Here is a 26,485-nt window from a genome sequence, read left to right as displayed (position 1 = left end):
GAGTGGTTTTAATGGATAATTCACTATACCACCAGAACATTGATTGGGTTTATTTGATGATTCATATACACAGGTTTCTAAAACTGTTATGGATTTAGCTTATGGTAGGATCAAGATGATTTTGTATGATATGTTTATGCAGCAACAAATGACACTGGATGAATTTAATTCTTTTGTTCATGAATAATCATATTATTCCCACTATTTTTGGTCTTCCCAAGCTACATAAATTTGTGGATGAACCAGTGATGAGAACAATTGTGGATGCTAGGGGATCAATTACTGTACCCATTGCCAAATTTTTGGATTTTCATTCAAAGAAAAAGGTGGAAAATGTGTTCACCTCTGCTAGGACTCTTGGGATTTCTCAGTAAGCTCAATGATGTTCCATTTGATGTGTGAGCTGTTTTTTGACTATTGATGTCAAAGACTTGTATACCTGTATTCCACATGATACAGATTTGGATTGGTTTACTGATTTTTTTACACACAGAAACTACTCTGAAACAGGACAGAATTAATTTATTTGGTGACTTGCTGTCTCTAGTTTTTAATTTTAATTATATTATGGTTGATCATCAATTCTTTTATCAAGTGAAGGGTATTACAATAGGTTCAGAGTGCAGTTCATTGTATGCCGATATTGTTATGATTGAATGGGAGAAGAAGTTTATTTTTGATTTTGCCTTCAGGGATTGTTGACATTTATATACTAGATACCTTGATGACATATTTATAGTTTGGAAGGCTAGGGTGGGATTAATACCAGCATTCATTGACTATCTTAATGATACTACTGATTTCCCCTCCTTTACTCATGAGAGTGGTACAGATCAGATTTGCTATTTGGATTGTTATGTTGGTCAAGGATTATCATCGTAGTACATATATTTCTAAGATTTTTAGGAAGGCGACATATTCTAATTGTTATTTGCATTTCACAAGTGTCCATCCCCTCCATCATAAGAAAGGTGTTGTGAAAGGTCAGTTTGCACGGGCAGCGAAGATGGTGAATGTTTTTGAAGATTTTATTGATGAATATAAGAATATTAGGAGTATGTTTCTGAGTAGAGGTTACCCAAAGTGTTTTATTGATAATGTTATGCATGAGGTTATTTGTAAAACGCAATCCCATTGTTTTACCCCTGTCTTAGATAGAGCATGTTTTGAGAACTATTCTTCTTCATCACCAACTGGTGGGTCGATGGTTTTGAATAAGCCAAAATTTGGCCATAGTTTTGTTACCACTTTTACAGAGGACAGTAATTTGATCAGGACTATTTTAAGCAAAAATGTATGTTTTTTTCGCAGAGAACTTCGATAATTCTGAGGGTTATGAAAGATTAGGTGAATGCCCTACTATCTTGTTTAGAAATGGTATTAGTTTTATATACTTTGGTGACACTAGTAGTTACGAGATGACTTAATGTTCGAGATGTAATTATTGTACATTTTTCTTGGTGGGAGAAGTGTTTAAAGTCAATGATCTTACCATTCGGGTACATGAAAATATTAACTGTATGTCTAAGGGCACTGTTTAGATTGCTACGTGTCAGTCTTGTTTATGTTTTTATGCTGGTAAAACCGAAAGGCAGGTGAAGGAAAGAATGTTTGAACACTTACATGACATTAGGAATCAGAATAAAAACAATGCCCTTGCTAAACATATTAAGTTAAACCTCTTTCATTCCTTTTAATTTTTTTGTGGTAGAACAAATGGTTCCTGGTATTAGAGGGGGGCCATGGGGTCTAAGACTAGAGAAGAGGGAGCCAGCTTGGCAGCTTTGTCTGAATGCTGGCTGTTTTCCAGGGATCAGTGGATCAGTTTCCATTTCTGCATTATTGAAATTAAAAGCACATACTAGATGATTTATTGTGTATGTGATTCTAATTTTTTTAAGATTGTTATAGTTATATATTTTTTTCTGGTTGCAAATATATACCTTATATTTATATTTATGGACACTTTTATTTTAATCTATGTATTTTTGAATTGTGGTATTGTCGCTTTAAAATTTTGGTGGAAAATTTCATGTGACCTTGTCGGCCTTTAAATTTTTGTAGTTGTGTTTTGGTAATACCTTCTGTTGAATTCTTACATTTGGTAGGATGAAAAGCGCTTGAAAAAGTAAAGTTCTCAGTTTTAAAAATAAAGTTTTCGGTTTATTTCATATATTTGTTTTTTTGCTGTGTTACTGTGGTTCCCTTTCGGTAGCAGTACCATTTTTGATGCCAGTTTGTAGTTCGTGATTTGTCTCTCAGTGTTTTACCTATAAAAAAGCATACCAAGGCAGTAGGTAATTATGCAAAGTATTTGTATATGCCTTTGCCACTTATGTGCATACTTTTATAGTCAACAAGGTGGCTTTAAGTTTTAGATAATACCAGGCATTTTCAGTAAGGTTTTCTAAAATATTTATAGCAATTTAGTTTTTGGATCATTTGGTACACAATATCAAAAGAAATGCTAATTGAGAAGTAAAGTAGGTGGTGTAGGTGACTAGTAGAAATATTTTACTAAGGATGTAGAATTGTATGAGGGTATGAAGGACCAGGTCAGGAGTAAAAGATTACTAATGAAATGGGAGAAGTAAGGAAGTGGGTGCTAACAGGGATTAACACACCGGAGAAAGGGATGTTAACGAACTGTAATAATAGCAGATAATAACAGGATAGGTGGACATACCATTAGTGTATCAAGTAGTGGAAATATACTTGTGAATTTATAGTCTAGATACTGGCGGGTGAGTTAATAAAGAAAGTAGGTTGGTTTTTAAGTACAGAATGTAGTATGGAAATGTAGATGGTAGGATGTTAATGAGTAACACAGAGGACTGGAGTGGCATTGCGTGAAGAGATAATAGAGAAGTTATTATACTAAGTTCAGTATATAATATTATCGTATGCGCCAGTAGAGGAAGAAATAAGATTTTTTTCCTGAACTGTTCTGTTTAGCTCTTCCTGTCAAGTCACAGATCTGACTGGTGACAACACTATGTAACAGTCAAGCTGATTACAGCAGTAACAATGATTAGGATAAGATGGCAGAAAAAAGGTAGACCAGTAAGTTACAAACTCACAAGTGTAATATAACCAAACAACTCCAGGATAGGGAAGATGCTGTGTTGCTATGCTGTTCTACCTAACATAGTTACAAGATGCATTTTCTATTAGAAATAGCAGGAAATTTTCAATTAAGTAAAATAGCACTGTGCACAGCAGTTTTGGTTCTTATATGATACATTTAGAACATCAGGGCAATGATAAGGAGGCAAAAAAGTCAGAATATTACATTGCTTGTAAATTTAATATTCTCAGCAGTTATATATGAAATCAGGAAAATAATAATAAGTGATGAATCCTACAGAGCCCTAAGAATCTCCTAGTTCTTAATGTCGGTTCCCAAAATTTACATATTAAAAAAAAATGTAAAGCCGTACTAAGAACAAAGACAGGCCGAGAAACATTTAATACTACCAAAAGACGAATATTTTTAACCAGGTAAGCAACTGGGCACATATATCATTTTAAGGGGCCACCCAGGACCACTGAAAAAAAAAAAAACAACAGCTGCACAGTTTGTAAGTGGAATTTAGAGGACTCAAACCCAGGAATATAGAATGACACTTTGTGGCCTTAATCCTCTGTGCTATACTGTCAGATCTTTCCATATGGGATTTGTATTTTTTTTTGTAAATATGTAAATAATACTAAAACATTTATTCATCCATCCATCCATACCCACTTTTTCCCATTTTTGCACATTGGGTTGGGGTGTCACTTCAACAGTGACAGTCATCTAGAGCCACGGTTTACACTGTCAGGTGGATAGCCTTGCCACTGTAGTTCTTTCACACCACACAATCATATCTATGGCCAGTTTCAATGTCCAATCCAGCTATTGCATGTTTTTGGAATGTGGGAGGAAATGCACGCAAACACAGGAAGGACATGCAGACTCTGCACAAAAGGCATCCCAACCAAGAATCAAACGGGGAACCTCTTGCTGGAAGATGACAATTGTGCTACCGTCCCACCCCATACACTGGAATTCAAACTGTATATTTAACCATGTTACCCACTGTTTATCTTATTTGTCTGCCTGGGAGAATGGTGCATGTGCTGAGGCTTTTATGTCAGATATAAAATAATGAAATAATGGGAGATTATTTATTAGCATGCTTACACATCCAACAAAAAGGAGGCAAATATTTTAAGCATATAACTACCTGCAACAGCATCACTGGATTTATTCATTTATTTTTTCAATTTCAGATATTAGTGGAAATAGATGAAGGTGGAGGAGACAAGGAGTGATAAAATGTGCTGCCTCAAGTAAAGGAATGTGAATTATATTAGCTGCAAAAAAAAAACAAAACAAAACAAAACACTTACTCTAAATGAGTATGCACATTTTAAACCTATTTTAAACCAAAGTCAGATTCCTTGTATGGGTGCATACTTGGCCAGTAAATGTGATTCTGATTCTGTTCTGTTATGTAGGCCTCTTAAACACAAATAGTAATTGGTAATTGCATCCATGACATCCATATAATAATAAAGTAAGAATTGCAATTTTTGGTGTACTGTTCATTTGATAAAGTATTTGATACAGTAGGAGCACTCCAAGATATATTTTTATTTAATTTTTATGAGTTCAAAGGCAGTATGCTATGTAGTTTGTAGACTAAAGTCTTTGAAGTGACCAGAGGGACAAGAGAAGAGGAACCTTGTGTCTTTTAGCAGACCACTGAAACTTAACAAGAAAATAGTTGCAAGGAGACAGATAGCAGCACCTCTCGGTTAGGTTCCTGTTGTTATTTTTAGTTAAAATATTAAAAGTAATTAATTATTCCCAAAATATATGGAGGCACTAGTTGGACTTTTCAGGCATTTCAGTCACAAAGACTTTCACTGGGTAAAGTGTTTCTTTGAATGCTTTGTGAAATGCTCCGTAGAACTATTGAGTGTATAAAATGATATGGGTCTTTTTCATTTTCCCCACCACACCATGTCCTTGGAGTTGCTTAAGTATACCCACCAACTTTGCCTTGGATATTTTTTTTTTTTTTGATTACCTCTTTTGTCAAAGCTAGTTTCAGCCATTTTTCTGTTAAGGCAGTATGTTTCAAACTTCTTACAAAATATTGATATATATACCCCCTACAAATATAACATCAGTATTAAATGATCAGCATAAATATTTAAGAAAAGCCAATAAAAGAAATTTTACAATTAATTTTATCTATCCTTCAAAATGGATGCTGTATAAAAATATGTTAAAACTAGTGAAGAGTGTAAGGTATTTGTTTAAATAGCACTGGGAGTATATCACAAAGGACAGCTCAAAATGTGGACAGAATATGGTGAAATCATTTAAACAGTATAGCTGTAGTCCTTAACCCAACACTCAAGTTATACCCTTTTAGAAATTATATTGGGAAATTATGGGAGTATAGTGTTATCAGCAGCATAACTCATAGAATCATAGGAAGTTACTAGGCTGTTGGCCTTGAGGCCCTTATAAGCCTAGCCAAGAGTTTAGCCCATGTTTAGCCACGTCAGCACCTGATGCACCTGTCCAGCAGGGACACGGGTGGAATCCCAGGGATGTATTTTCTGTTTCCCATCCAGTTATCCAGGTTACACTTAAAAAGGGGCAAAGAGGTACTCTGCTTGACCTGGAGAGGGAGTCTATTCTACAGATGGGGGAGTCTCTGGGACACAAATCTGTCCCACCAACAAGTCCTATTGATGTCGCAGACCAGGTTGAGGCCACGTGTGTGGGTTACTCTAGTGGAGCTTGACTTGTGTCAGTGTGTGCAGTCCAATCAAGGCGGGGTCCGAGATCACCTTGTATGCCAGGCAGCGGTCACCTCTGAGGAGTTTGTATGAAACTGAGTAAAGGGATAGGGCTTTTAGCCTGTTTGTGTATGGTAGATTTTTGAGGCCCTGGATTCTCCTGGTGACGAACCTCTGTAGTCTCTCTAGCTACTGCATGTACTTTGTGAGGTGCACGCCGAACAAGGCATTGTACTCAATAATGTGCCTTATAAGGGAAGAATACGGGAATGTTATGATCTCCTTGTCCCTGGATGAGATACCCTTACTTATGAGGTGAGCCATGTAGAAAGCTTTCCATACAATGGAAGCAACATGGTGGTCAAAAGTCAGGTTGCTATCAACCTGGGTGCCCAAATCCCTCACGACTGATTGTGTGCTTAGGACATTGTTATTAATGTGATAATTTGTTGGGATGCCACTCTCCCCAAAGGGGATGATGATACATTTTTTGGTATTCAGTTTGAGGCCATGTTTCTGGCACCAGTCATTTGTTTGGATGAGACCCTCTTGGAGGATGTCTACATCACTAAGGGAATTGATGACAGCACCCAGCTTGCAGTCATCTGCAAACTTCGTCAGCCATAGCCCACTAGTTTTGGCCTGCACCTCCAAAAAGTATATCCCAAATAACAGAGGCCCCAAGACCGAACCCTGGGATAGATATATATATATATATAGATATCAAAGGTCAGTTGTTGAATGGAAAAGATTTATTGAAACTTTTGGCCACTTAAAGCATTTTTTTTTGGTGGGAGAACCATTGCATTCAAGCTGCACACGCATACACATACATGTGTATATACACAGGTAGAGGTACAGAGTTTTTTGTGCAAATATCTGGTTTATTAAATGCATATTACCTTAGATGTTTGCTTTGAGTGGTATGTATTCTAGGTGTGTGTGTGTGTGTGTGTGTGTGTGTGTGTGTGTGTGTGTGTGTGTGTGTGTGTGTGTGTGTGTGTGTGTGTGTGTTGAGTGTCCGAGCTATCTTTCCAATGATAGTGTTATGGGAAGGGATTTTTAATGTTAAAATGCATGTTAGGGTGAAGGGCAGGAGCAGGGTTAGGGTTAGCCCCTGCTGCCCACTTTAGTAATCCATGCTACCCGTAACTCTGCTTCTGCCCCTAGCCCTAACATGCATCTTAACATTAAAAAGCCCTTCCCATAACACTATCACTATTCAGATAAATTTGAATAGAATATGGTTGTTGTCAGAAGAAAAAATTCAAACGAGTCGCATCTGCCTCAGGTGATGAATTTTCCTTTATTAGTAGTTAACCAGATTACACAGCATGTTGGCCAAGATGTCCGGTCAGGACTGATCTGATCTCCTCTGATCTGATCAACTTGTTTACTGACATCAACTTTTATACTGCAAGCAAAACAACTTTTTGTTACATTTCTGACCGTTGATAGTTGGCTATGAAAAACATATAGGAAAAAGATGTTTATCACAAATTACCTCAAACCCACAGCTAGTACAGAATGTTCAAGAAGTACAAAATGTTCAATTCAACAACAGTAGCTCAAATTTTCCAGGACACACAGCCTGCCCCAGTAAATTAACTCTTACTCGGCCGCAAGGCCCTTATCCCAGGCTTCACTGAGCTATAACCAAATCTCTTTATTCTGAAATGCAGAAAACAGATATCATTCAGGTTCATAAGCAATGCTGCATTTTGTTCACAGATGAGGCCCATCTTTGATAGGCATATCCCAACAAATAACATGTTCACTTTGCAAGAACAGGAAAAAGACAAATAACAGTATGTTTTTAAAACTTTTTCTCTTAACATTTCCCCCCTGAAAACAGTTTTATTTATCTTTTATTTCAGCAATATATGGTAAAAACTAAGTTTTTCTTTGCATACATTACTTCATTGGCAAGACAAATTTTTAAACTTCAAAAACATTTGCAGAGTCACATTTCAATGTATTCACTTTCACCAGTCTGTTGCAATTGCTGGTACATCGTCTTCGTAACAGCAGTATCAACCAGTCTTTGTAGAAGACCTCTGATACAGGGTATACAACAACAACCACATACCACCACGATAGCCACAGCGACTCCAACGGACACCAGAAAACTGCTGATGAGATGACTCCATTTTCCAAACCATGCTTGTAGAAAATCTGTAAAGGGATTATTTACCCCAGAGTTCTCTGCCAATTCTTCGGATAACATCTCCAAACCTTTCAAAGCTCGAGAGATACTTCCATCAGGTGCAGTGTTGTTTGGAATATATGTACAACAGAAAGTCCCAAACATCTTGCAAACTCCTCCTTCTTTGGCCAGGAGCATATCCAATGCAATTCGATTCTGCCATGCCACCTGCGAAGTGGCCTCCAGTTGTTCAGCAATTCCTTTCAATGCATCTTTGGTATAGTTCACAAAACGCTGCTGGTTATAGTAAATGTAGTTGATCCAGTCCACATTCTTATTAGGTTGAATCCAGACAAAGATGGATGTAAAACCAGCTGCTATTTGGTTTATTGCTTTGTATTCATCAGGTACGCCTCTTGGTACGCCAATGCTATCGATGTAGACACCGTTATCGAAAGATTGCTTTGGTGCCTCTCTTTTTCTCCTACTCAACCACTTCGGCTTTATTTCAAGTTCTCTTATGAAATGGCTTGCTGGAACTGGGAAAATGTAGAATGGCAGAATTAACTTTACAAGTGCACAAGTTCCCTTCCAGGGAATCGTAAGCCTTGATCTGAGTTTGTTGTTTCCACATAACCACCATACGTCTGCTAAACTATGAGTTTGGTTCTCCAGAAATGGATTCCCATTGCCATTCACAGTAACATTGCAATAGTTCTGTCCCATATTGCCATAATTTTTCCCTGTGCCATCTCTGGAAATGCACATTTACAAACCTGGATAGGAAATCGCTGCAGGCGTTTTCTCAACTTTGCTTATGACCGGAAAACACTGAGTTTCATCTTTGCATTTATCTTCAGTTTTGTTGAAGAATAATTTCAACAGACATGTTAGGTTACCTTCATCTTGCATCAATGGGACTGTTGCTAATTGCTGTTTACCTTCAGCACAAGAAATACAGTTCTCACGATGTGCTTCTCGGGTACTATATCTAACCCAAGATAACCATTCATTATGGTGTACGAATCCCGTCTCGAGTAACAATTGTTCTTCTTTTGTGAAGGCAAAATCTGCTTTATTTGTAGCATTCTTAAGGCTTTGTACTTTAAGTTGGAGGGTCCCCAAAGAATCAGTTCTAGTTGGAAGAGACACTTTCTTGTGGTGACACAATGGTTATAGTAACTACTCTGGTACCTTGGAAATGCGCAATTTTTATTCTTTGTTGCCTGCTTTTATCTTTCTCTGGTATCACTGCACCACTTGTTTCCCATCCATTCACATCTGTTGACCACCAAACACTTGACCAGGACGTACAGTCTCTGTTGCACAAGTATTTTACACGAGTCAAGAAATTATTATTTTTCCAGTTAGAACAGTCCAAAATTCCTTCACAAAGTTTCACCTTAAACACAGTAGTAACACCTGTTTGCGCTTGCAGCACCACCATTCCTTTTTCTCTTGCAACTGTTCCTTCTCGTATGGACATATGTACTTTCGCCACCAAAATCATCATCATGTGACAGTTCAAGTACCAGTTGAACATGGCCATCCTCCCTAAGGACTACCTCGCACCGTTGGTTTCTTCACTGGGTTTGAGACAAACTAACCCCTATTGGGCTAATCCCCCTTTGTAGCCAGACTTTGCGCTCAGAGGTCCGGTGGAGTTTGACCAATATCAATGGCAGAAGGAAGAGCCTTGAGTTTTTTACAGTGGGTGATATGAATCCACGAAGTCCTCTTAGCGATCTTTACAGCCGTAGGTGTCGAGATAAGTACTTGGTATGGGCCTTCCCACCTGGGGGATGACCAATTCTTTCTCTTCACAATTCGGATCCACACCCAGTCCCCGGGTGCCACGCTTAACAAGGTTTCATTTCTGGAATCTGTAAAGGAGTCATTGGTTACAAGAGATTTGACATTTAGCAGCTTCTTCATATAATCCGCTAGATCCTCACCCCCCTCACGTTCCACTGGCAGCAATCCTTGCCACTGCAGGACGTAATATGGTCTCCCAAACAAAAGTTCAAATGGTGTAAGTCCTTTCTAGGAAGGTGAGATTCGCATGTACAGGAGGGCCAACGGAAGGCACGCAGTCCATGACCTATGTGTTTCTGCCATTAGTTTGCGGAGCTTACTCTTCAAGACACTGTTGTGTCTTTCCACCAGTCCAGCTGATTGGAGATGATAAGCACAATGATTTTTGAGATCAATTTGAAACACTTGACCCAATTTCTGAACAATCTGGTTAACAAAATGAGACCCATTATCACTGTAAATGCGTCTTGGTAGGCCAAATCGGGGAATTATTTCTGTAGTCAAAAGCTTTGCTACTGCTTGTGTATTTGGATGCTTCACTGGAAAAGCTTCTACCCATTTAGAAAAAGCATCAATAATGACTAAACAGAACCTTTTTCCCTCTGAGGGTGTCAGTTCAATAAAGTCCATACAGAGTGTGTGGAATGGATACGGAGGGGTAGGGAATGCCTGCTGAGACTTCTTAACTCCCCCCTGAGCATGATACTTTGCACATAATAAACAAGATAAACAGAATTGCTTTGCATAAGTTGAAAACCCTTTACACCAAAACACCTTAGACACTATTTGAATCATCGTCTGTACTCCTACATGGGCAGGTCCATGGCTAACCAATGCCGCATACCTAAAAAGGTTTGAGGGTAATACCATTTTGCCATCTGATGCCCTATACAACCCATCTTGTTGAGTGACACCATATTTCACCCAACGACATTTTTCCTTCTGTGTCGTCAATGTTTGCATTACTTTTAGTGTCTCTAAGTCTAAGAGGTGTCCGGGCTCCAGATCATTATCATGTAAAAGCAAATCATTTTCTTGAGCTGCCTTTTTTGCAGCCATATCAGCAAGTGCATTTCCCCTGGAGACAGGATCTTTTTTGTTAGTATGTGCGGAACATTTACATATCGCTATCTGAAGTGGTAGTTGCACTGCATCTAACAACTGTAAAATTAAATCTCTGTGATTTATTGGTTTGCCTGTCACAGTAACCATTCCCCTATTCTTCCATAGTTGAGCAAAAACATGTACAGTGGAGAAAGCATATTGACTATCTGTATAAATTGTCACTTTCTTACCCTCCCCTAGAGTACAAGCTCAAGTCAAAGCCACCAACTCAGCTGCCTGTGCAGAATAAATGTTTGACAATCCTTTTGCCTCCAAAACTTCAGTTTCTGTGGTGACAGCATACCCTACTAGTGTTTTTCCTACAGTGTCTTTCTTTGCTGATCCGTCTACAAACAAAACAAGATCAGAATCTGTCAACGGAATATCCGTTAAATCTGGTCGGGGAAGTACTTTGTCATGAATGCTCTCTAAACAAACGTGTGGAGTACCTTCTTCTGAAGTCAGCAAAAGTGTCGCTGGATTAAGAGTAGTACATCTTTCTATGGTCATATGAGGCTGTGTCAGCAGCACTGTCATACATGCAAATGTCGACTAGGAGATAAAAAGGTTATCTTATCTTGCAAAAGTATAGTAGCTACTGAATGTGGAACCCGCAATTGTAATAGGTGAAACAAACTAATGATGCTGAGGCTTGTACTGCCATGGCGGCCGCCACCACAGCTTGAACACAATGCGGCAATGCCCTTGCAACAGGATGTAATCTGGAGGAGTAGAAAGCTATCGGCCTCTGTTTATCCCCATGTACTTGTACCAGAACCGAAGTCATATATCCTCCCTTACAATCAACCATTTGTACAAATGGCTTAGAATAGTTCTGAAAACCCAAAACAGAGGATCCTGCTATCAATTGCTTAATTCTAATAAATGCTTGTACTGCCTTATTTGTCCACTGTATATTATTCTTAGCCGCCATGGGAGTATCATAGATCAGTGCGGTCAATGGCTCTACTTCCTCAGCATAGTTAGGGATCCAACTTCTACAAAAATTAGTCACACCTAAAAAGGACATCATCTCCCGCTTAGTCGTAGGCATAGGTGCCTCAAGAATTGCTTTTTTCTTTTGTTCTCCAATTGTCTACCTGCCTGCGAAATTAAATAACCCAAGTACTTTACTTGTGCTTTCCACAATTGTAACTTCTCTTTATTTACTTTATGTCCTTGCTCAGCTAAAAAACTAAGAAGGGCAAGGGTATCCTTTCTACAACTTTTCTGCGTGGGTGAGGCCAATAAAATATCATCTACATACAACAGAACCTGGCTTCCCTCTGGGGGAACAAACTGAGCTAAATTCTCAGCCATTTCTTGTGCGAATATTGTCGGACTCTCACAATAGCCCTGTGGCAATCTGGTGTAGGTGTATCTTTTACCTTGATAAGTGAATGCAAACCAAAATCTACTCTCCTTATGTAGTGGTATGGAGAAAAAGGCATTGCTTATATCTATGACAGAAAAATATCTGTGCTGAGGTAGTAAATCATTAAGTAATGTATAGGGGTCAGGGACCACCGGTGCTCTTGGGATCACAGCTGAATTAACTGCTTGTAAATCCTGAACCAACCTCCATGACCCATCCGGTTTCTTTACAGTAAACAACGGAGTATTGCAGGGTGAATCTGGGCATTCAACAAGAATTCCTACCTGTTTTAGCTGCTCAATAACTGGCTTAATTCCTTCCTCTGCTTGTTTACTTAGTGGGTATTGGTGCTTACAAGGTCTAAAACCTGACTTCGGAGTTATACAAACTTCACCTGCTGTTTTCATCAGTCCTACATCCCCTTTACCTTTTGACCATAAATCTACAGGCAAGGCACTTAATGCACTATCTTCCTCTTGAGTTAGGAGGATTTGTCATGCCATTTCTGTTTTATCATCCCTGAGGTGCACACTTGGTTGTGCCCAAGTCACCCAATTTACTCATTGTACCTGGATCTGTTGATCTTTCAACTGACTTTCGGACATTGTGTCCCAATTTGTTACCTTTTTCGCCAAATCTACCCAATGTGTCCCCACCGCTTTAGTAATTGAAATATGTGGGCTATAACCTGAGCGATATAAAGAACTAATTTCCTTGGTCAAAGTACAGGTCACTACTGTATTACCTTGCTTATCCCAAAACACATCATTCAAAATTATCCTTGCACATTTGTGCCTAAAGAATTCTTTTTCAAATTATTTATCCGGACCAGGGGCCTGTCTGTAGTACATAGTACAATGTAAGTGCACTGCAACCTGCCGTGACCCACTCCTAGATTTACTTAAAGCTAGGTTGATCAAATCTGTATCAACCCTCCCCGGCCCGTTTGAAATCAAGTCCTGGCTATACCAGTAAAACAAGTCTTGTACTCCTTGTACCACCAAGCCATCCGCTAACCTTTTCGCTTCAATGCCTTTAGGTGTGGGAATTGCCGCTATTCCAAACAAATGCATCAAATCTCTTCCCAGCAAATTAACTGGACAAACTTTCAATATAATTACCCTACACCTAACAGTTTGGTTTGTTTGCGGATCTGTGAACAATAGAGGATGAGACAGTGGTTCCTTATAGATTTTCCCATTTGCCGCTTTCACAGGACAAACTCATCTGTTTCGCAGTTCGGGGGTAGAACTGCTGGACCCAAAAGTGTACGCGATGCACCTGAATCACATAAAAACTCCACTTTCTGTCCCTCAACCAAAAACTCTATCATAGGTTTTTGATCCAGATGCATAGCAATACCCAAATGTGCCAGGTTTATGACTTCACAGTCACAATCCCGCCCTTCCTTAATTTCCTGGGTGTCCTGACATTCATCGCAGAGAGTATCTGCCTCATCAACATCACAATCATTCTCGCTTTCTTCTTCTCTACAATAATCACAATAATGAATTTGGCGCCTTCCTTTACTATCATATAGTCATGCGGAGCTCTTGTTCGTAAGCTGTGGGGGATGTTGCCACTCTTCGCAGTCGGCAGCAAAGTGCCCACGTCTACCACATTTAAAACATTCTCCACGTTTTAACCTCCCCTCATATTCTTCTGAATGTCCACCCTGTTTATACGACGTGTCCCATTTCAGGCCCCCACGTTTTTTTACGCCACCACGGCGCCCTTGCCCCCTTTCGTCCTGTACCAAGAATATACCACCATCATCCCCTTCTGCTAACACTTGTACTTTCTTTTTCTTTTTTAAATTGAAATGTCGCTCAGCATGCCGTGCATATTCAAACAAAGGTTGCAGTCTACATGTTCTGTGATCAACCATATGCTTAGTTATAAAACTATTTATCGGAGCCTTACAACCTTTAAGAAAAGCATTTTTCAATTGCTGTTCGTACGGACTATCAGTAGTCTGATCCTGCGGAATCATCATTCCACAATGGTTATTAAACACTTCTGTCAATCTTACAATATAGTGATCTACAGATTCATCATCATTTTGGATGCACTGATTTATTACTGTCCAATCTGCTCTTGGACGCCACTTATCAGAAATTCTCTTCAACAGATCAGTGACTCGCGTGTCTAACACCCCAGAATTATGCTTTAATGTAGTGCCATCATCTGCCTTACATGTCCAAGTACCACAAACTAAGTGCCAATCTGGACCCAGGAATTGTCTCACTACTTGTTCTACTTCTAAACCATTTAGATGATAACTTAAACGCATACCAACTATGTCCTCAGAAAACTTTTGAAAATTAACCTCGGGATGAGGAATACCATCTGTAGCTCGTTTTATATCCTCTCTAGCCCAGGGATGATAAACTAAAATAGTTGGCTCTTGTCCAACATCCCCTGCTTGTGGGTTTTCAACTTGTATTAAGGGAAGGGCTTCTGAGTGGTCAGAAAGTTTAATGGCCCAACGTCCTTTCCCTGCTGGTCCCGACCTTAACTGCATAGATTGGTCTACCTGTTGCAAAGCAACCTTGGGTACTATGGGAATTTGCGGGTAAATTGGAGGGGTCACAACGTTTCCTTGAGCAGCCAATAACCCACCCTGCTGTACAGATCCCACATCTTCAGACTGATATTGAGGAGGTTCCGCCAGTACAGCAGCAGCAATTTCCCCATATGTTGGGGCAGTTGCCTGCCTTTGTACCGCACAAACTGTATGCTCATCCTCTTTATCTAAAAATAAAGCTACTTTTCCACTTGGCACCAGTGATCCCTTTTGATTTATTTTTTCTTTTTCCTGGCACTGTTTTTCTTTTATAGCTCGTTTATTTGCCTCTTCTAACCATTTTTGTGCTTGGGGAAATCCCAATTGTCTTTGTTTTTTAGTTCTAGTTCCCGCATCTCTTTTCAAATCTCTAACCAATTTTGCACAGGCATTCTTATTCAGTGTACCATCAAAATCATATCTCGACTTCCACTTTTTCAAAAATTTAACATTATTTTTGTTTAAACCTTTCATATACTTAGCATCAACATTTAAACAGGCATCACTCTCACACTTGCAGCAACTCAAACCCATGTTTCCCCTAGATTTCGTATTTCACCTTCCCTTTTTTTTTTTTCCTCAGGTATTTAGGACTGTATCAAAATTATTTTACAGGGCTTATTATAAAATGGGACTATCTTAACGGGTGACCCTAACAAAATAATCTTAACAAGTAATCCTACCCATCCTTAACTAAAAATAAAACCTTGTTGACAAGATTAAATTAAATTAAAAGAAATTTATTTTTCATCCTACCTGAACCAGATGAGACTCTGTTTCCCCTTTTCATTCAGAAACCGTCCCTCAGATAGGGATCAGAGAGCGGCCGGCCTCTTTTCAATGACAAATCAGTCGGAGGGCTTTCAGTCGAGGGAATCGTAAGATGAGAAACCCTCACCTGCACAGGTTTTTTGGTCTCTCTGTCGGTCTGATCCGTATCTTCATAGAGGTTTCCGGTCCGAAGGACCAAAATGTCAGAAGAAAAAATTCAAACGAGTCGCATCTGCCTCAGGCGATGAATTTTCCTTTATTAGTAGTTAACCAGATTACACAGCATGTTGGCCAAGATGTCCAGTCTGGACTGATCTGATCTCCTCTGATCTGATCAACTTGTTTACTGACATCAACTTTTATACTGCAAGCAAAACAACTTTTTGTTACATTTCTGACCGTTGACAGTTGGCTATGAAAAACATATAGGAAAAACATGTTTATCACAAATTACCTCAAACCCACAGCTAGTACAGAATGTTCAAGAAGTACAAAATGTTCAATTCAACAACGGTAGCTCAAATTTTCCAGGACACACAGCCTGCCCCAGTAAATTAACTCTTACTTGGCCATGCGTCCTTATCCTAGGCCTCACTGAGCTATAACCAAATCTCTTTATTCTGAAATGCAGAAAACGGATATCATTCAGGTTCATAAGCAATGCTGCATTTTGTTCACAGATGAGGCCCATCTTTGATAGGCATATCCCAACAAATAACATGTTCACTTTGCAAGAACAGGAAAAAGACAAATAACAGTATGTTTTTAAAACTTTTTCTCTTAACAGTTGTGTTATAGGTAGTGCATCAGAAAAGAAAATGTGTTTCCTCTTTCAAAGTACTGAGTGTCGTTTATAAAATATAAAGAATTTTTGACATATCATGGTGCATGTTTTGTATGTCAACCGTGTGATGTGTCAACCATTCATTATACGATCTCATATATATATATATATATATATATATATATATATATATATATATATTTATAGTTTACTGTCAAAATTTTGGACAGCAGTTATGCGAATTGTGATGGTCAAAAGGCTAGTTTCAAGTTTACGTAACACTGATCTGGAGAATATTCAACTCCACAACAGCAAATGCTAGTGTGCATTCACCGTTATGAGGTCGACATTCTGATTGGCGATCGCACTACAGAGGAGATCGGGAAATTTACCCTTTTCCTCACTGTAGTGTGATCTCAGAGTTGGAATATATAATTAGCAGCGTGCAGGTGGTCTTGCCCCCTGCAAAATGTTTGTAGTAAACCACCAGACGTCAAGGTAAGTTGGGTAATGTCGATAATGTCGAATTTGAATTATCGACATTACCACTTTCATTGCTTTGAGTGAACAATATTTGTCATTTCTGCCCTTTTTTTGACTAAGTCATTACTTGAACAACAGTGTTTCAGAATTCTGATAGTAAACCTATATATATATATATATATATATATATATATATATATATATATATACATACATACAAATATTTAATTTTTGTATTGGCAGGACTGCTATCACGAGACTACCCAAAATCCAGAAACTCTATACATTTTGGGGCTACTAGAAGAAATTTTTATTTTCTTAGTAGAGGAGTGGATTCCTACAGAGGAATTTTGTGGTGGCAGAATGCTTTGTGCTATAGTTATAATATCCATAAAGATACACATTCTGCATAAAATGATACAGACACTGTGGATATACAGCCCACCTCCATGAATTATGTAGTGTGACCATTAAGTGAAGTAACTACTGCTTGGTATGCAGTCCAATAACTGATCCCGTTTCTTAAACAGATGGTAACAAATATCACATCACCGTTTTTGAGAAGAACTAACTATTCCTTGTGTATGAGGTAACCATGCATTACTGCATATTCATGACTGATGCATTTAGCATCACTTTTAAGATTTCATAGCCTTGTTGTATATCACAACACGTATACAGTTCAAAATATTTTTCTGCTACTTTTCAGTTATTACACTCAGCAGAGACTGTACTATAGTTAAATACGTTGTACGCATACATGGGTGAGTGCAAGATAGCACTTCCATATTTGAATATTGGATGATTGGACTACAGGGTTTTGGGCCAGTATCTTCCCGAATCCCTTTTCTTTTACAGTTCAAGTGACTGTTCATGTTGATAGAAGTTCTACTTTCCTGCGGTTTTGAATGAATCACTGCAGCTTTTGGTTGTTGTCATTATTGTAACTGCAGAATTCTAGCTTTGTCTCCTGCTTCAGATCAGATAATTTCCTGGAGTGTTTGTCATAATGAAATATCTGGCTGTGCTGATTTTCTTACCACGTTTCCTTAATGTAAGATTGATTCTCTGGTATCAGCAAAGAAGAGTAAGTTGGGGGTGTACTGTGTGGCCTCCTTCTCGTTAGCAACTGAATTGGTAAGAACTTGAGTCCCTGCTGTTAAGTATTCCTGTATTCCAAAATTGTAAAATAATAATTCTTATAAATAGTGCTCTTTTTCATCATAATCCTCACTGTCTGACTGATCCTCTCCACTTGTCCAGCTGACTGAGGGAAATACGGTTTTCATAAGCTTAAACCCTTTAACCTCTTGGTTAATATGTTGTGGACCATTGTCTAATATGACACTGTCAGATACACATTGTCTTGAAAATATGGCCTTTGGTGACCCTTCTACACTGGAACTTGTATGGTCTGTCAATGTGATCACTTTAATGTACATAAAAGAATAGCATGCAGATATTAAGTACATGGCTTGTTCGAAATGAAACAAATCTGCGCCTACTCTGTTTTGTTTTCTAATGTGTTCTTTACTTCTGTCTAGACCTCGTTCTGTATTATTCAACATTTCTATTATTAGATATTTATTTAGGTATGGAATGCATGCATTTCCATTTTGTTCTGCCTTTGCTGGACAATAAATTCTTTATCCCAGGGATTCATTAAAAAGCCTAGCACAAGCTGTATGGATCACACTATGAAGGCACAAGCTGTATGAATAACACTATGAAGGCCCTGCTGCCACAATGTGATCATTTGCAGTTCAGAGACATGTAAGTCATGATGAGGAAAGATATCATTATTGGCCCATTTGCATTTCTCTGATTCACAGTTAACTATAGTAAAGTGTATGCCAGCAATTCCCATGGTAGTTAACTGTGGCAACCGCATCATGTAGTCAAAGGCATCTCTCCATTGTCAGTCACTCTCCCGCATACGCACTCTGAAGTGCACATTCAAACACACACACACGCGCGCACGCACATACACACACACACACACACACACACACACACACACACACACACACACACACACACACACGCACCACAGTCCCCATATCTATCCCTGTGCTGTCTGAACATCCCCATTGTCCCCTTTGGTTGCAGTCCCACATTGCACATCCGATCCCTGGTGTCTAATGTTCTTCTTATTCCAGATCTGTGTACTGGTTTAAGTGCTTTTAGGGAACATGAGTAGTAATCCCTGATATCTAGTGTGCTCCCCTGATTCCTGTACTGATTTAGGTGACATTAAGGCACATGACTAGTAATCTATGGCATCTATTGATGTTTTTCATATTTCACTGTTGCAGTCATCACTTGTACTGACCCTACAAAAACTTTTGGTAGTGCTGATGCCGCATGCTTGGCTTGTGACCCAAGATCTGAGATCTGTAGGATGCCTACCTCCATATCCTCATGGGCAGTCTGGCTAGAGAAATAAGCAGGATGCAGGACACAATGTATCCCAGTGCTTGCAGGAATTTCCTTGCTGTGAGGTGGGTCCTGTGGGCCACCTGGGCGAAGTAAGAGTGGAGGAAGGTCTACTTCTCTGGTGGGAGGAAGGCTGTCTGTGTTGCTGTGTCCAGCTGAGCTCCTAGGAAGGTCAACCTTCTTCTGGGTTGAAATTGGGACTTCTCCCATTTGACAGTGAATCCCAGGGAGGTAAGGAGAGTTTGAACGAAGGTGAGGTGCTGCAGGAGTCTCTCCCTGGTATCTACCTGGATGAGGCAGTCATCCAGGTAGGGGTAAACCTGTATGCCCTTCTATCTGCAGTAGGCAATGAGAGGAGCCAGGCACTACGTAAAGAATCTGGGAGCAGTAGATAAACCAAAGGGCAGAGCACAGAACTGAAAGTGTAGTGATCCTGCTCTAAATTCCAGGTAAGTCCTACAGGACACCCTGATGGGGATATGGAGGTAGGCATCCTTCAGATTTAGGGTCACAAGCCAAGCATGAGGCATCAGCATTGGCAAAAGTTTTTGTAGGGTCAGCACAAGTGATGACTGAAACAGTGAATACACTCGACCATCTACATTTATGGTAAGGGTACACAACTGTACTTTCCCTATACCCTAATCCCTACACTGGTTTAAATGCTGTTAGGCCACAAGTCTTATGTACTAATCCTTGGTAGCTAGTGGCCCTCATCCCCATAGTTCAGTTATCCCTGGCAGCTAGTGTTCTCCCACCTGATGTTATAGATTATGCTAATTAGTTTATGGGGTTTGTAGGGGTATAACAGTCATCCCAACACACACTGTCACACACACACACACATACACACACACACACACACACACACACACACACACACACACACACACACACACACACGTGTACATACACAGATACACAGCTCTCTATCAACCCGATGGCAATCATGTACTTATCCAGTCACATACACAAACACTCACTCACACAACACACACACACACACACACACATACACACACACACACACACACACACACACACACACACACACACACACACACACACACACACACACACACACGCTGACACAGGTCTCACCCCTCACCAACCCCCCTTTCACTATCTCCGAGACACACACACGCCCATACACCACACACACCCAAACGCGCACACACACACACACACGCGCGTGCGCACACACACATGCACACACCTACCTCAACCCCCACTATCCATCCCTTACAGTGTCACCCAGGCAGAAACACACACAACAAACATACTCACATATGCAGCCCCTCAATCATGTGATTGAATGGTATAAAACAAACTGAATCACATATCAGGTTTTAGTTTTTGCACCATTGTGTAACAGTAATATGCCTTCCACAATGAGATACATATCTGAGGTAGCAGATTCCATAGGTGAGGAGTCTGATAAGAAAATGATTGGAATCCTGAAGGGAATCTTGAAGTCTCAAGTTGCACCTTGGAAATATAGAACAGCCTTTGAGAGACAGAGAGCAAAACTCAGGTAGAAAAATAGGGCATGACCAACTCCTTTAAGTAAGAGGGACCCAGGACATGACTGCACTAGACAAATAAACAAGCACCACAGTTTTATAATTCATTTTGTAATGAACAGGAAGCCAGTGCCGGCTGCATAGAAGAGGCATTATATGCTGGTAACAAGCCATCCTAGTCAGGAACCTCGTAGTAGAGTTATGCACCATATGTAAGTGATTGAGCTCTGTGTTAGGAAGTCCTACTTATATCATTGCAGTAATTGAGCCTAGAGGAAACCAAGGCATGAACAACAAGTAAGAAGATGTGAAGTTTCAATTGATTATGAGTTAGCCAAGAATGTAAGGCTTGGAGATCATTAGCTAGGCAAGTCACATTCACCATAATATCCTGTGAGAGAGAGAGGTAGATGTGGGTATCAGCATAGTTATGGTATGCTAGAACCTCATGTCCCTTAACAAATAAACCATGATCTGATTTGGGTATTCATACTGTTTTGCTGACTTTTTTTCTGAATCTAGCTTTCCTCCATTTGATATTAGAATATGACCCATGTTATACATCTATTACTCTTATTTTGCATTTCTTAATTTTAAGTTATGCTGCTTTAATCTGTCCCATAGTTATGTCAGGGTCTTGTCATATTTTCTAATGCCTGATCCCAACTAATATGTCACAATTATGTTTACAATACCTTCTAAGTCTTCAGTTACTTGTGCACTACCTCTTTGTATTACCTATAGTGCTGATGAAATTCTAAATGGAAATCTCTAGATTCCAAACCTTCCTAATAGCAAATGAAATGTAACCAACTTGGAACTTCCTACCAATCAGAATTCCTGAATTTGTGCCAGTAGCTTTTATATCCTAAGTACATTGGTTCTATACACACAACATTCTCTTCCTTGCCCCTCAGCCCCAGTAAATTAACAGCATTTTCTGATGTACTGTTTCACTCTGTACTTTGTCTAACTTAATTTCTTTTATTAATTCTGAGCTTATTTTGCCAATCAGATTTCATGATTCTATATTCTGCAACTTTAGAACATTAACTCTTTCTGTTCTGATGGTCCCAATTCAGGTGATTTGTTTTTGCTCAGTAACATGCAGATTCTTTTGAACATTGTATTTCTTACTTTGTTCATCTTTGGAAAATGATTCTTTCTTCTCACATGTTCAGCAAAACTCATTAAATGCTGGGCAGTTCTTCCTTTCATGCTTATAGTGATATCTACTACTCATAGATTGAGTTTCAAAATCTTGTTCACCTCATGAATGTCTTTGTCATCAGCTTTATTATTGTAGTGCATTCTCTGTTTATTTTATATTTTTATTTCAGTATTTTACTGGCGTTATCTTGTGCTTGTCTTGTTTGTTCAGGTATTTCTTTTAACTGTATACTTGTAAATTCACTTGTTTTGTATGCATCCACAACTTTAGATATCGTCATGTCTGCTATTAAGCGTGCCTCTTGTTTAATCATGTAGTATACTATAAACTGTTCTTTCTATTATGGCTGAATGATGCAAGTCACTAAGCTTACAATCATTGCTTCTATGCTTTCCTTTGGGCCCTAATGCTTTGAAAAAGAAAAAGTAATGAATAAATGGCAAGTCATTTTAGACTGACAATAATTCATGACTTTCTCTTTTATTTGTTATTATGTGAGTAAAAAATAAAATGGAAACTTTATTCTCAAAATACTATGAAGTTTCAATTATATTTCTAAAATTCTCTCTGATATTGACATAAAAAATGTTCATATACCATGAAATAGTTATAGCGCTAATCAATATGTTTAGAAATTATTTACTACTGTACCCTGTGATTACCAAGTAAAGAAGTAGAGGCTACTTGAATAATCCTAAGACCATTAGCACTTTTCTTAAGTAGTTATTAACATTTCATACATTCTGTAACCTATTGTAAATAGGCCTGATTTTAAGAGCTAGAAATAGTTTTTTGAGAAGGTCCTTACATTTTTCAATATTTTACATTTCCAATATTGTTTTTATGAATAGTTTTATATGCAGTTAAGAGTGATATCTTAAACATGCATGTTTGCCACAGTGCAAAATAACAGTGGCATTGTTGGACTAGCACAACAAAAAATATCTAGATTTTGTAAATAACAGTTGGACTCATCTGTAGTACAACAGGGGTCCCCTCAGTGATGTATGATTGTTGTAAACTTTCTTATGACTAATGGGTTGCTATTTAGTAAATCTGGTCAATGAACTTTACCTTTTTTGATAATATTAATGATTTATTACAGAATCTAAGGCAAGTTGTCATGAAACTGAAAAACAGTATGTGACAAATTCCTTTTTTGTGTTCTTCCACTGTTTTCTTCATAGGCCTGCATGAGACTCTGGCTCTGCTGACATCACAGCTGACACCAGATGCAAATCATAAGGATGAGACTGGATTTCTGCAAGATGTTTTTGGGGAGAAGAGCCTGAGTTATTTAATGAAGGTAAAAATATTTATTTCTACTGTTAAAAAGTACCTTTTGGCAACATGGGTATGTATGGCATAAAATCAGTTTAGTTAAAAAATAGTTATACAGATTTAATTTTACTACCATATATGCTGCCTATGTTGTTATTCAATGTCTCTAATACGCAAAAAAATGATATGTCTTTAACAAGGATGTGAGCTCCATAAGATAATATCCCATCATATGGAGCTCTAACAAAACGAGGATTTTTTAGAGTAATATTTGAATTTCACTATATCTCTAAGGTTGACTTTTGCACTACAAAACCTGGTAATGTGACAGTGTCAATGTTTCGAACAACAAGTTGAGGTACTTTGGGTATTCCATTACTGTCTTCCAAAAATGAAACAGACAGTAAGAATTAAACGTGTTAAGTCACCAGATTTGCAAGATGCCTTCTCATGTCTAACACTGTTATGTTACCATAGGATACAGGAAAAAGATAGCTCATTGGTTGAGACAAATCTTATGTCATCAGAGGACACATGATACTCCGCTAGGCAGCAAACACATACAGTAAGCTCATCATTCAGTCCATAACTTGCTTCTCACAGGGCACTGATGTCTATTCATGAAGCAAGGTTCTCATGGGGCACTTATGTCCACGCATGAAGCAGCACACAGGTGCTGCATAGCACTGGAGTGACAGATTTGTAGAGAGTGCCTAGGCCCTCTCAAAGTAGAAAGCCAAATATGCTTTGCATTTTCATACATTATGACATAGGTCCTCTCAAAACAGAAAGTTGAATGTATTCTGTATGTTAATACTGCAAGACGTTGGCCTTCTCAAATCAGAAAAACAAATTTGATCTGCACTTGCATACCCCAGGATATAAACCTTCTCAAGCAGAAAGTCAGATATGTTCTGCATTTTATTACCCAAGACATTGTCCCTCTCAAATTAGAAAGCCAAAATTGTTCTGCATTTCATTCCTCAAAAAAAATAAAAAAGACCTAAAGAACATGATCGTTAGTGAAGCAGACTGATTTGCCAGAAGTGACTGTTAATACTGCATTTATTTTGAGCATTTTTATTGTAATTTTGTATTTGTTTGTTTGTGATATAACACAAAAACATTTGAATAATAAAAATGATAAATCTGTGTAGTAAAAACTGGGCCACTTGCTATACACTGGACAGTAAACTGGCCAAGAAGCAGTATGTCACATAAGGCACAGACACCTGGCCTCTTGACAGATGAGGCAACTGCCTGGAAAAAGTCAGGTCAGTGGGATTTTTGGTAATAGTAGCATAGCAGAGAGGACAGGATAAGTAAAGAGAAAAAAATGGTGGATCCGTGATACCAAAAGTGACTGTTGCAGTCCTTAGTCAAGATTATCCACTGGAAACTGTTTTGCAGATCAGATAGTGTCTGACATTAGATATACTTCTGCCCATGACATTTCAATGTATGGTTGACTGTAGGAGGTAAGACCCAGGCAGTGCCACTCAGCACATGTTGTGTATATATGGAAGTGAGTGTTAACTGATCTTGGAAATATTTTATTTAAAAGTGGGAGCACAAAGGTACTGCCCATCACCTTTCATAGGGGTGGGTACATAAACTTTGTGTGTCATGGGATCTATTTGCTTCCATTGAGATATGGTAAAAAAGGTAACAGTAGAGGCTGTTGGTTTTGCATCATACACTCTAGGAATAACCACAGAAGGATGCAGGTATATTTTATAGCTTTTAGATGTTTGCAAGGATGTTGATTGAATAGCATAGACTCTCTGGGTGTGCTGCCAGCCCGCATGAGGTCTCCCAGCTTTCATGAGTTTTTTGCTCTAACTGTTTCTAGAAGGAAACGTACCATATGACATGCTATGTGCTGTAGATAAGCTTTAAGACATTTATTATCATATTTAAAGAGATAAGTATCCATATGGTACAGCCCACGTTTTTGTACATATAATGCATACCTAGGTTATGTACGTTTTATAAGGAAGCAAGTATTGTGGTATGCTGATCATGTAAATAATCCTTAAAATTTACTGTGTGTGTCCTTCTCTTTTACATGAAGCAACGCGTGTCCCTCTTGGACAGGGGCAGTAGTTGCTGATTTTAGTGTCTGTTTGAACCAGACACCCCTGGGAACATGTGTTGAACTTGGATAGGTTTGTAAGGGCCCCGGGGCCGTTCGCCTAGTAACCTGCTGTGATCCTATGATTTTTGCCTTTGTTAGACATTTCATCAAGTGTGACTCATCTGTCTTTAGTGTCTTGATCAACAATGAAATTGTTCTGATATATGGCTGGTGGTTCACTGGTCTTCTAAGTCTAGACTGTTAAACAGGTTTACTCTTTGCACTTATGAGGGCCTTCCATCTACAGGTGTGAATGCTGGTGATCAAGTTCCTCACAGTCTGTATTTTCCAAAGAAATGATCATTCTTGATGCTTTTCTTCCTGAATGCCAAGAAATGCATCATTATCCCCTTTAGGGAAAATGTCATCCCCACTAATTATCACATTAATAACAACATACTAAGCATACAATCAGTCAGTTGGACATGGGCACCCAGGTTGATAGCAACCTGACTTTTGACCACCATGTTGCCTCCGTTGTACGGAAGGCTTTCTGTATGGCCCACCTCATAAATAAGAGCATTTCATCCAGGAACAAGGAGGTCATAACATCCCAGTACTCCTCACTTATCAGACCCATTATTGAGTACAATGCCCCCTTCAGCATGTACCTTGCCAAGCACATGCAGCAGTTGGAGACACTATAGAGGTTCCTAACCAGGAAAATCCAGGGTGTCAGACACCTATCCTGTACACATAGGCTAAAAGTCCTGTTCCTCTACTCAGTCTTATACATATTGCTCAGAGGTGACCTGTGTATGGCATACAAGGCCATTTCAGACCCAGCCTTGATGGAGTTGCTGCATATCTGTAAGACAAACTGCACTCATGCAACCCACACACACAAGGCCTTAACCTGGTCTGTGACATTAATAGAACTTGTTAGCGGGATAGATTTGTGTCCCAAAGACTCCCCCATCTGTGGAACAGACTCCCTCTTCATGTTAAGCAGAGTACCTCTCTAGCCCTCTTTAAGAGGAACCTGGATGACTGGATGGGAAACAGAAAATATATCCCTGGGATCCCACCTGTGTCCCTGCTGGACAGGGGAAACAGGTTCTGACTTTGAGGGAACATGGGCAAAATTCTTG

At 39.0% G+C, this 26,485-nt stretch overlaps 1 protein-coding gene across 2 annotated transcripts in view; it reads left to right on the top strand.

Moving 5' to 3' along the window:
• Window positions 1–26,485, top strand: part of MPP3 (MAGUK p55 scaffold protein 3) — a 1,051,423-nt gene that overhangs the window by 237,348 nt on the left and 787,590 nt on the right. For both annotated transcript variants that reach the window (XM_044055336.1, XM_044055335.1), the window contains exon 3: window positions 23,164–23,282. In XM_044055336.1, coding sequence (XP_043911271.1) covers window positions 23,164–23,282 — 119 coding nt within the window. The remainder of the gene's footprint in view (window positions 1–23,163; window positions 23,283–26,485) is intronic.

This window comes from Protopterus annectens, chromosome 13.part0, assembly GCF_019279795.1.
Source record: "Protopterus annectens isolate FY-2018-M chromosome 13.part0, PAN1.0, whole genome shotgun sequence".
Taxonomy (NCBI): Eukaryota; Metazoa; Chordata; order Ceratodontiformes; family Protopteridae; genus Protopterus; species Protopterus annectens.
The sequence above is the reverse complement of the archived record's forward strand: the minus strand, read 5'-3'. Positions and strand labels throughout refer to the sequence as shown.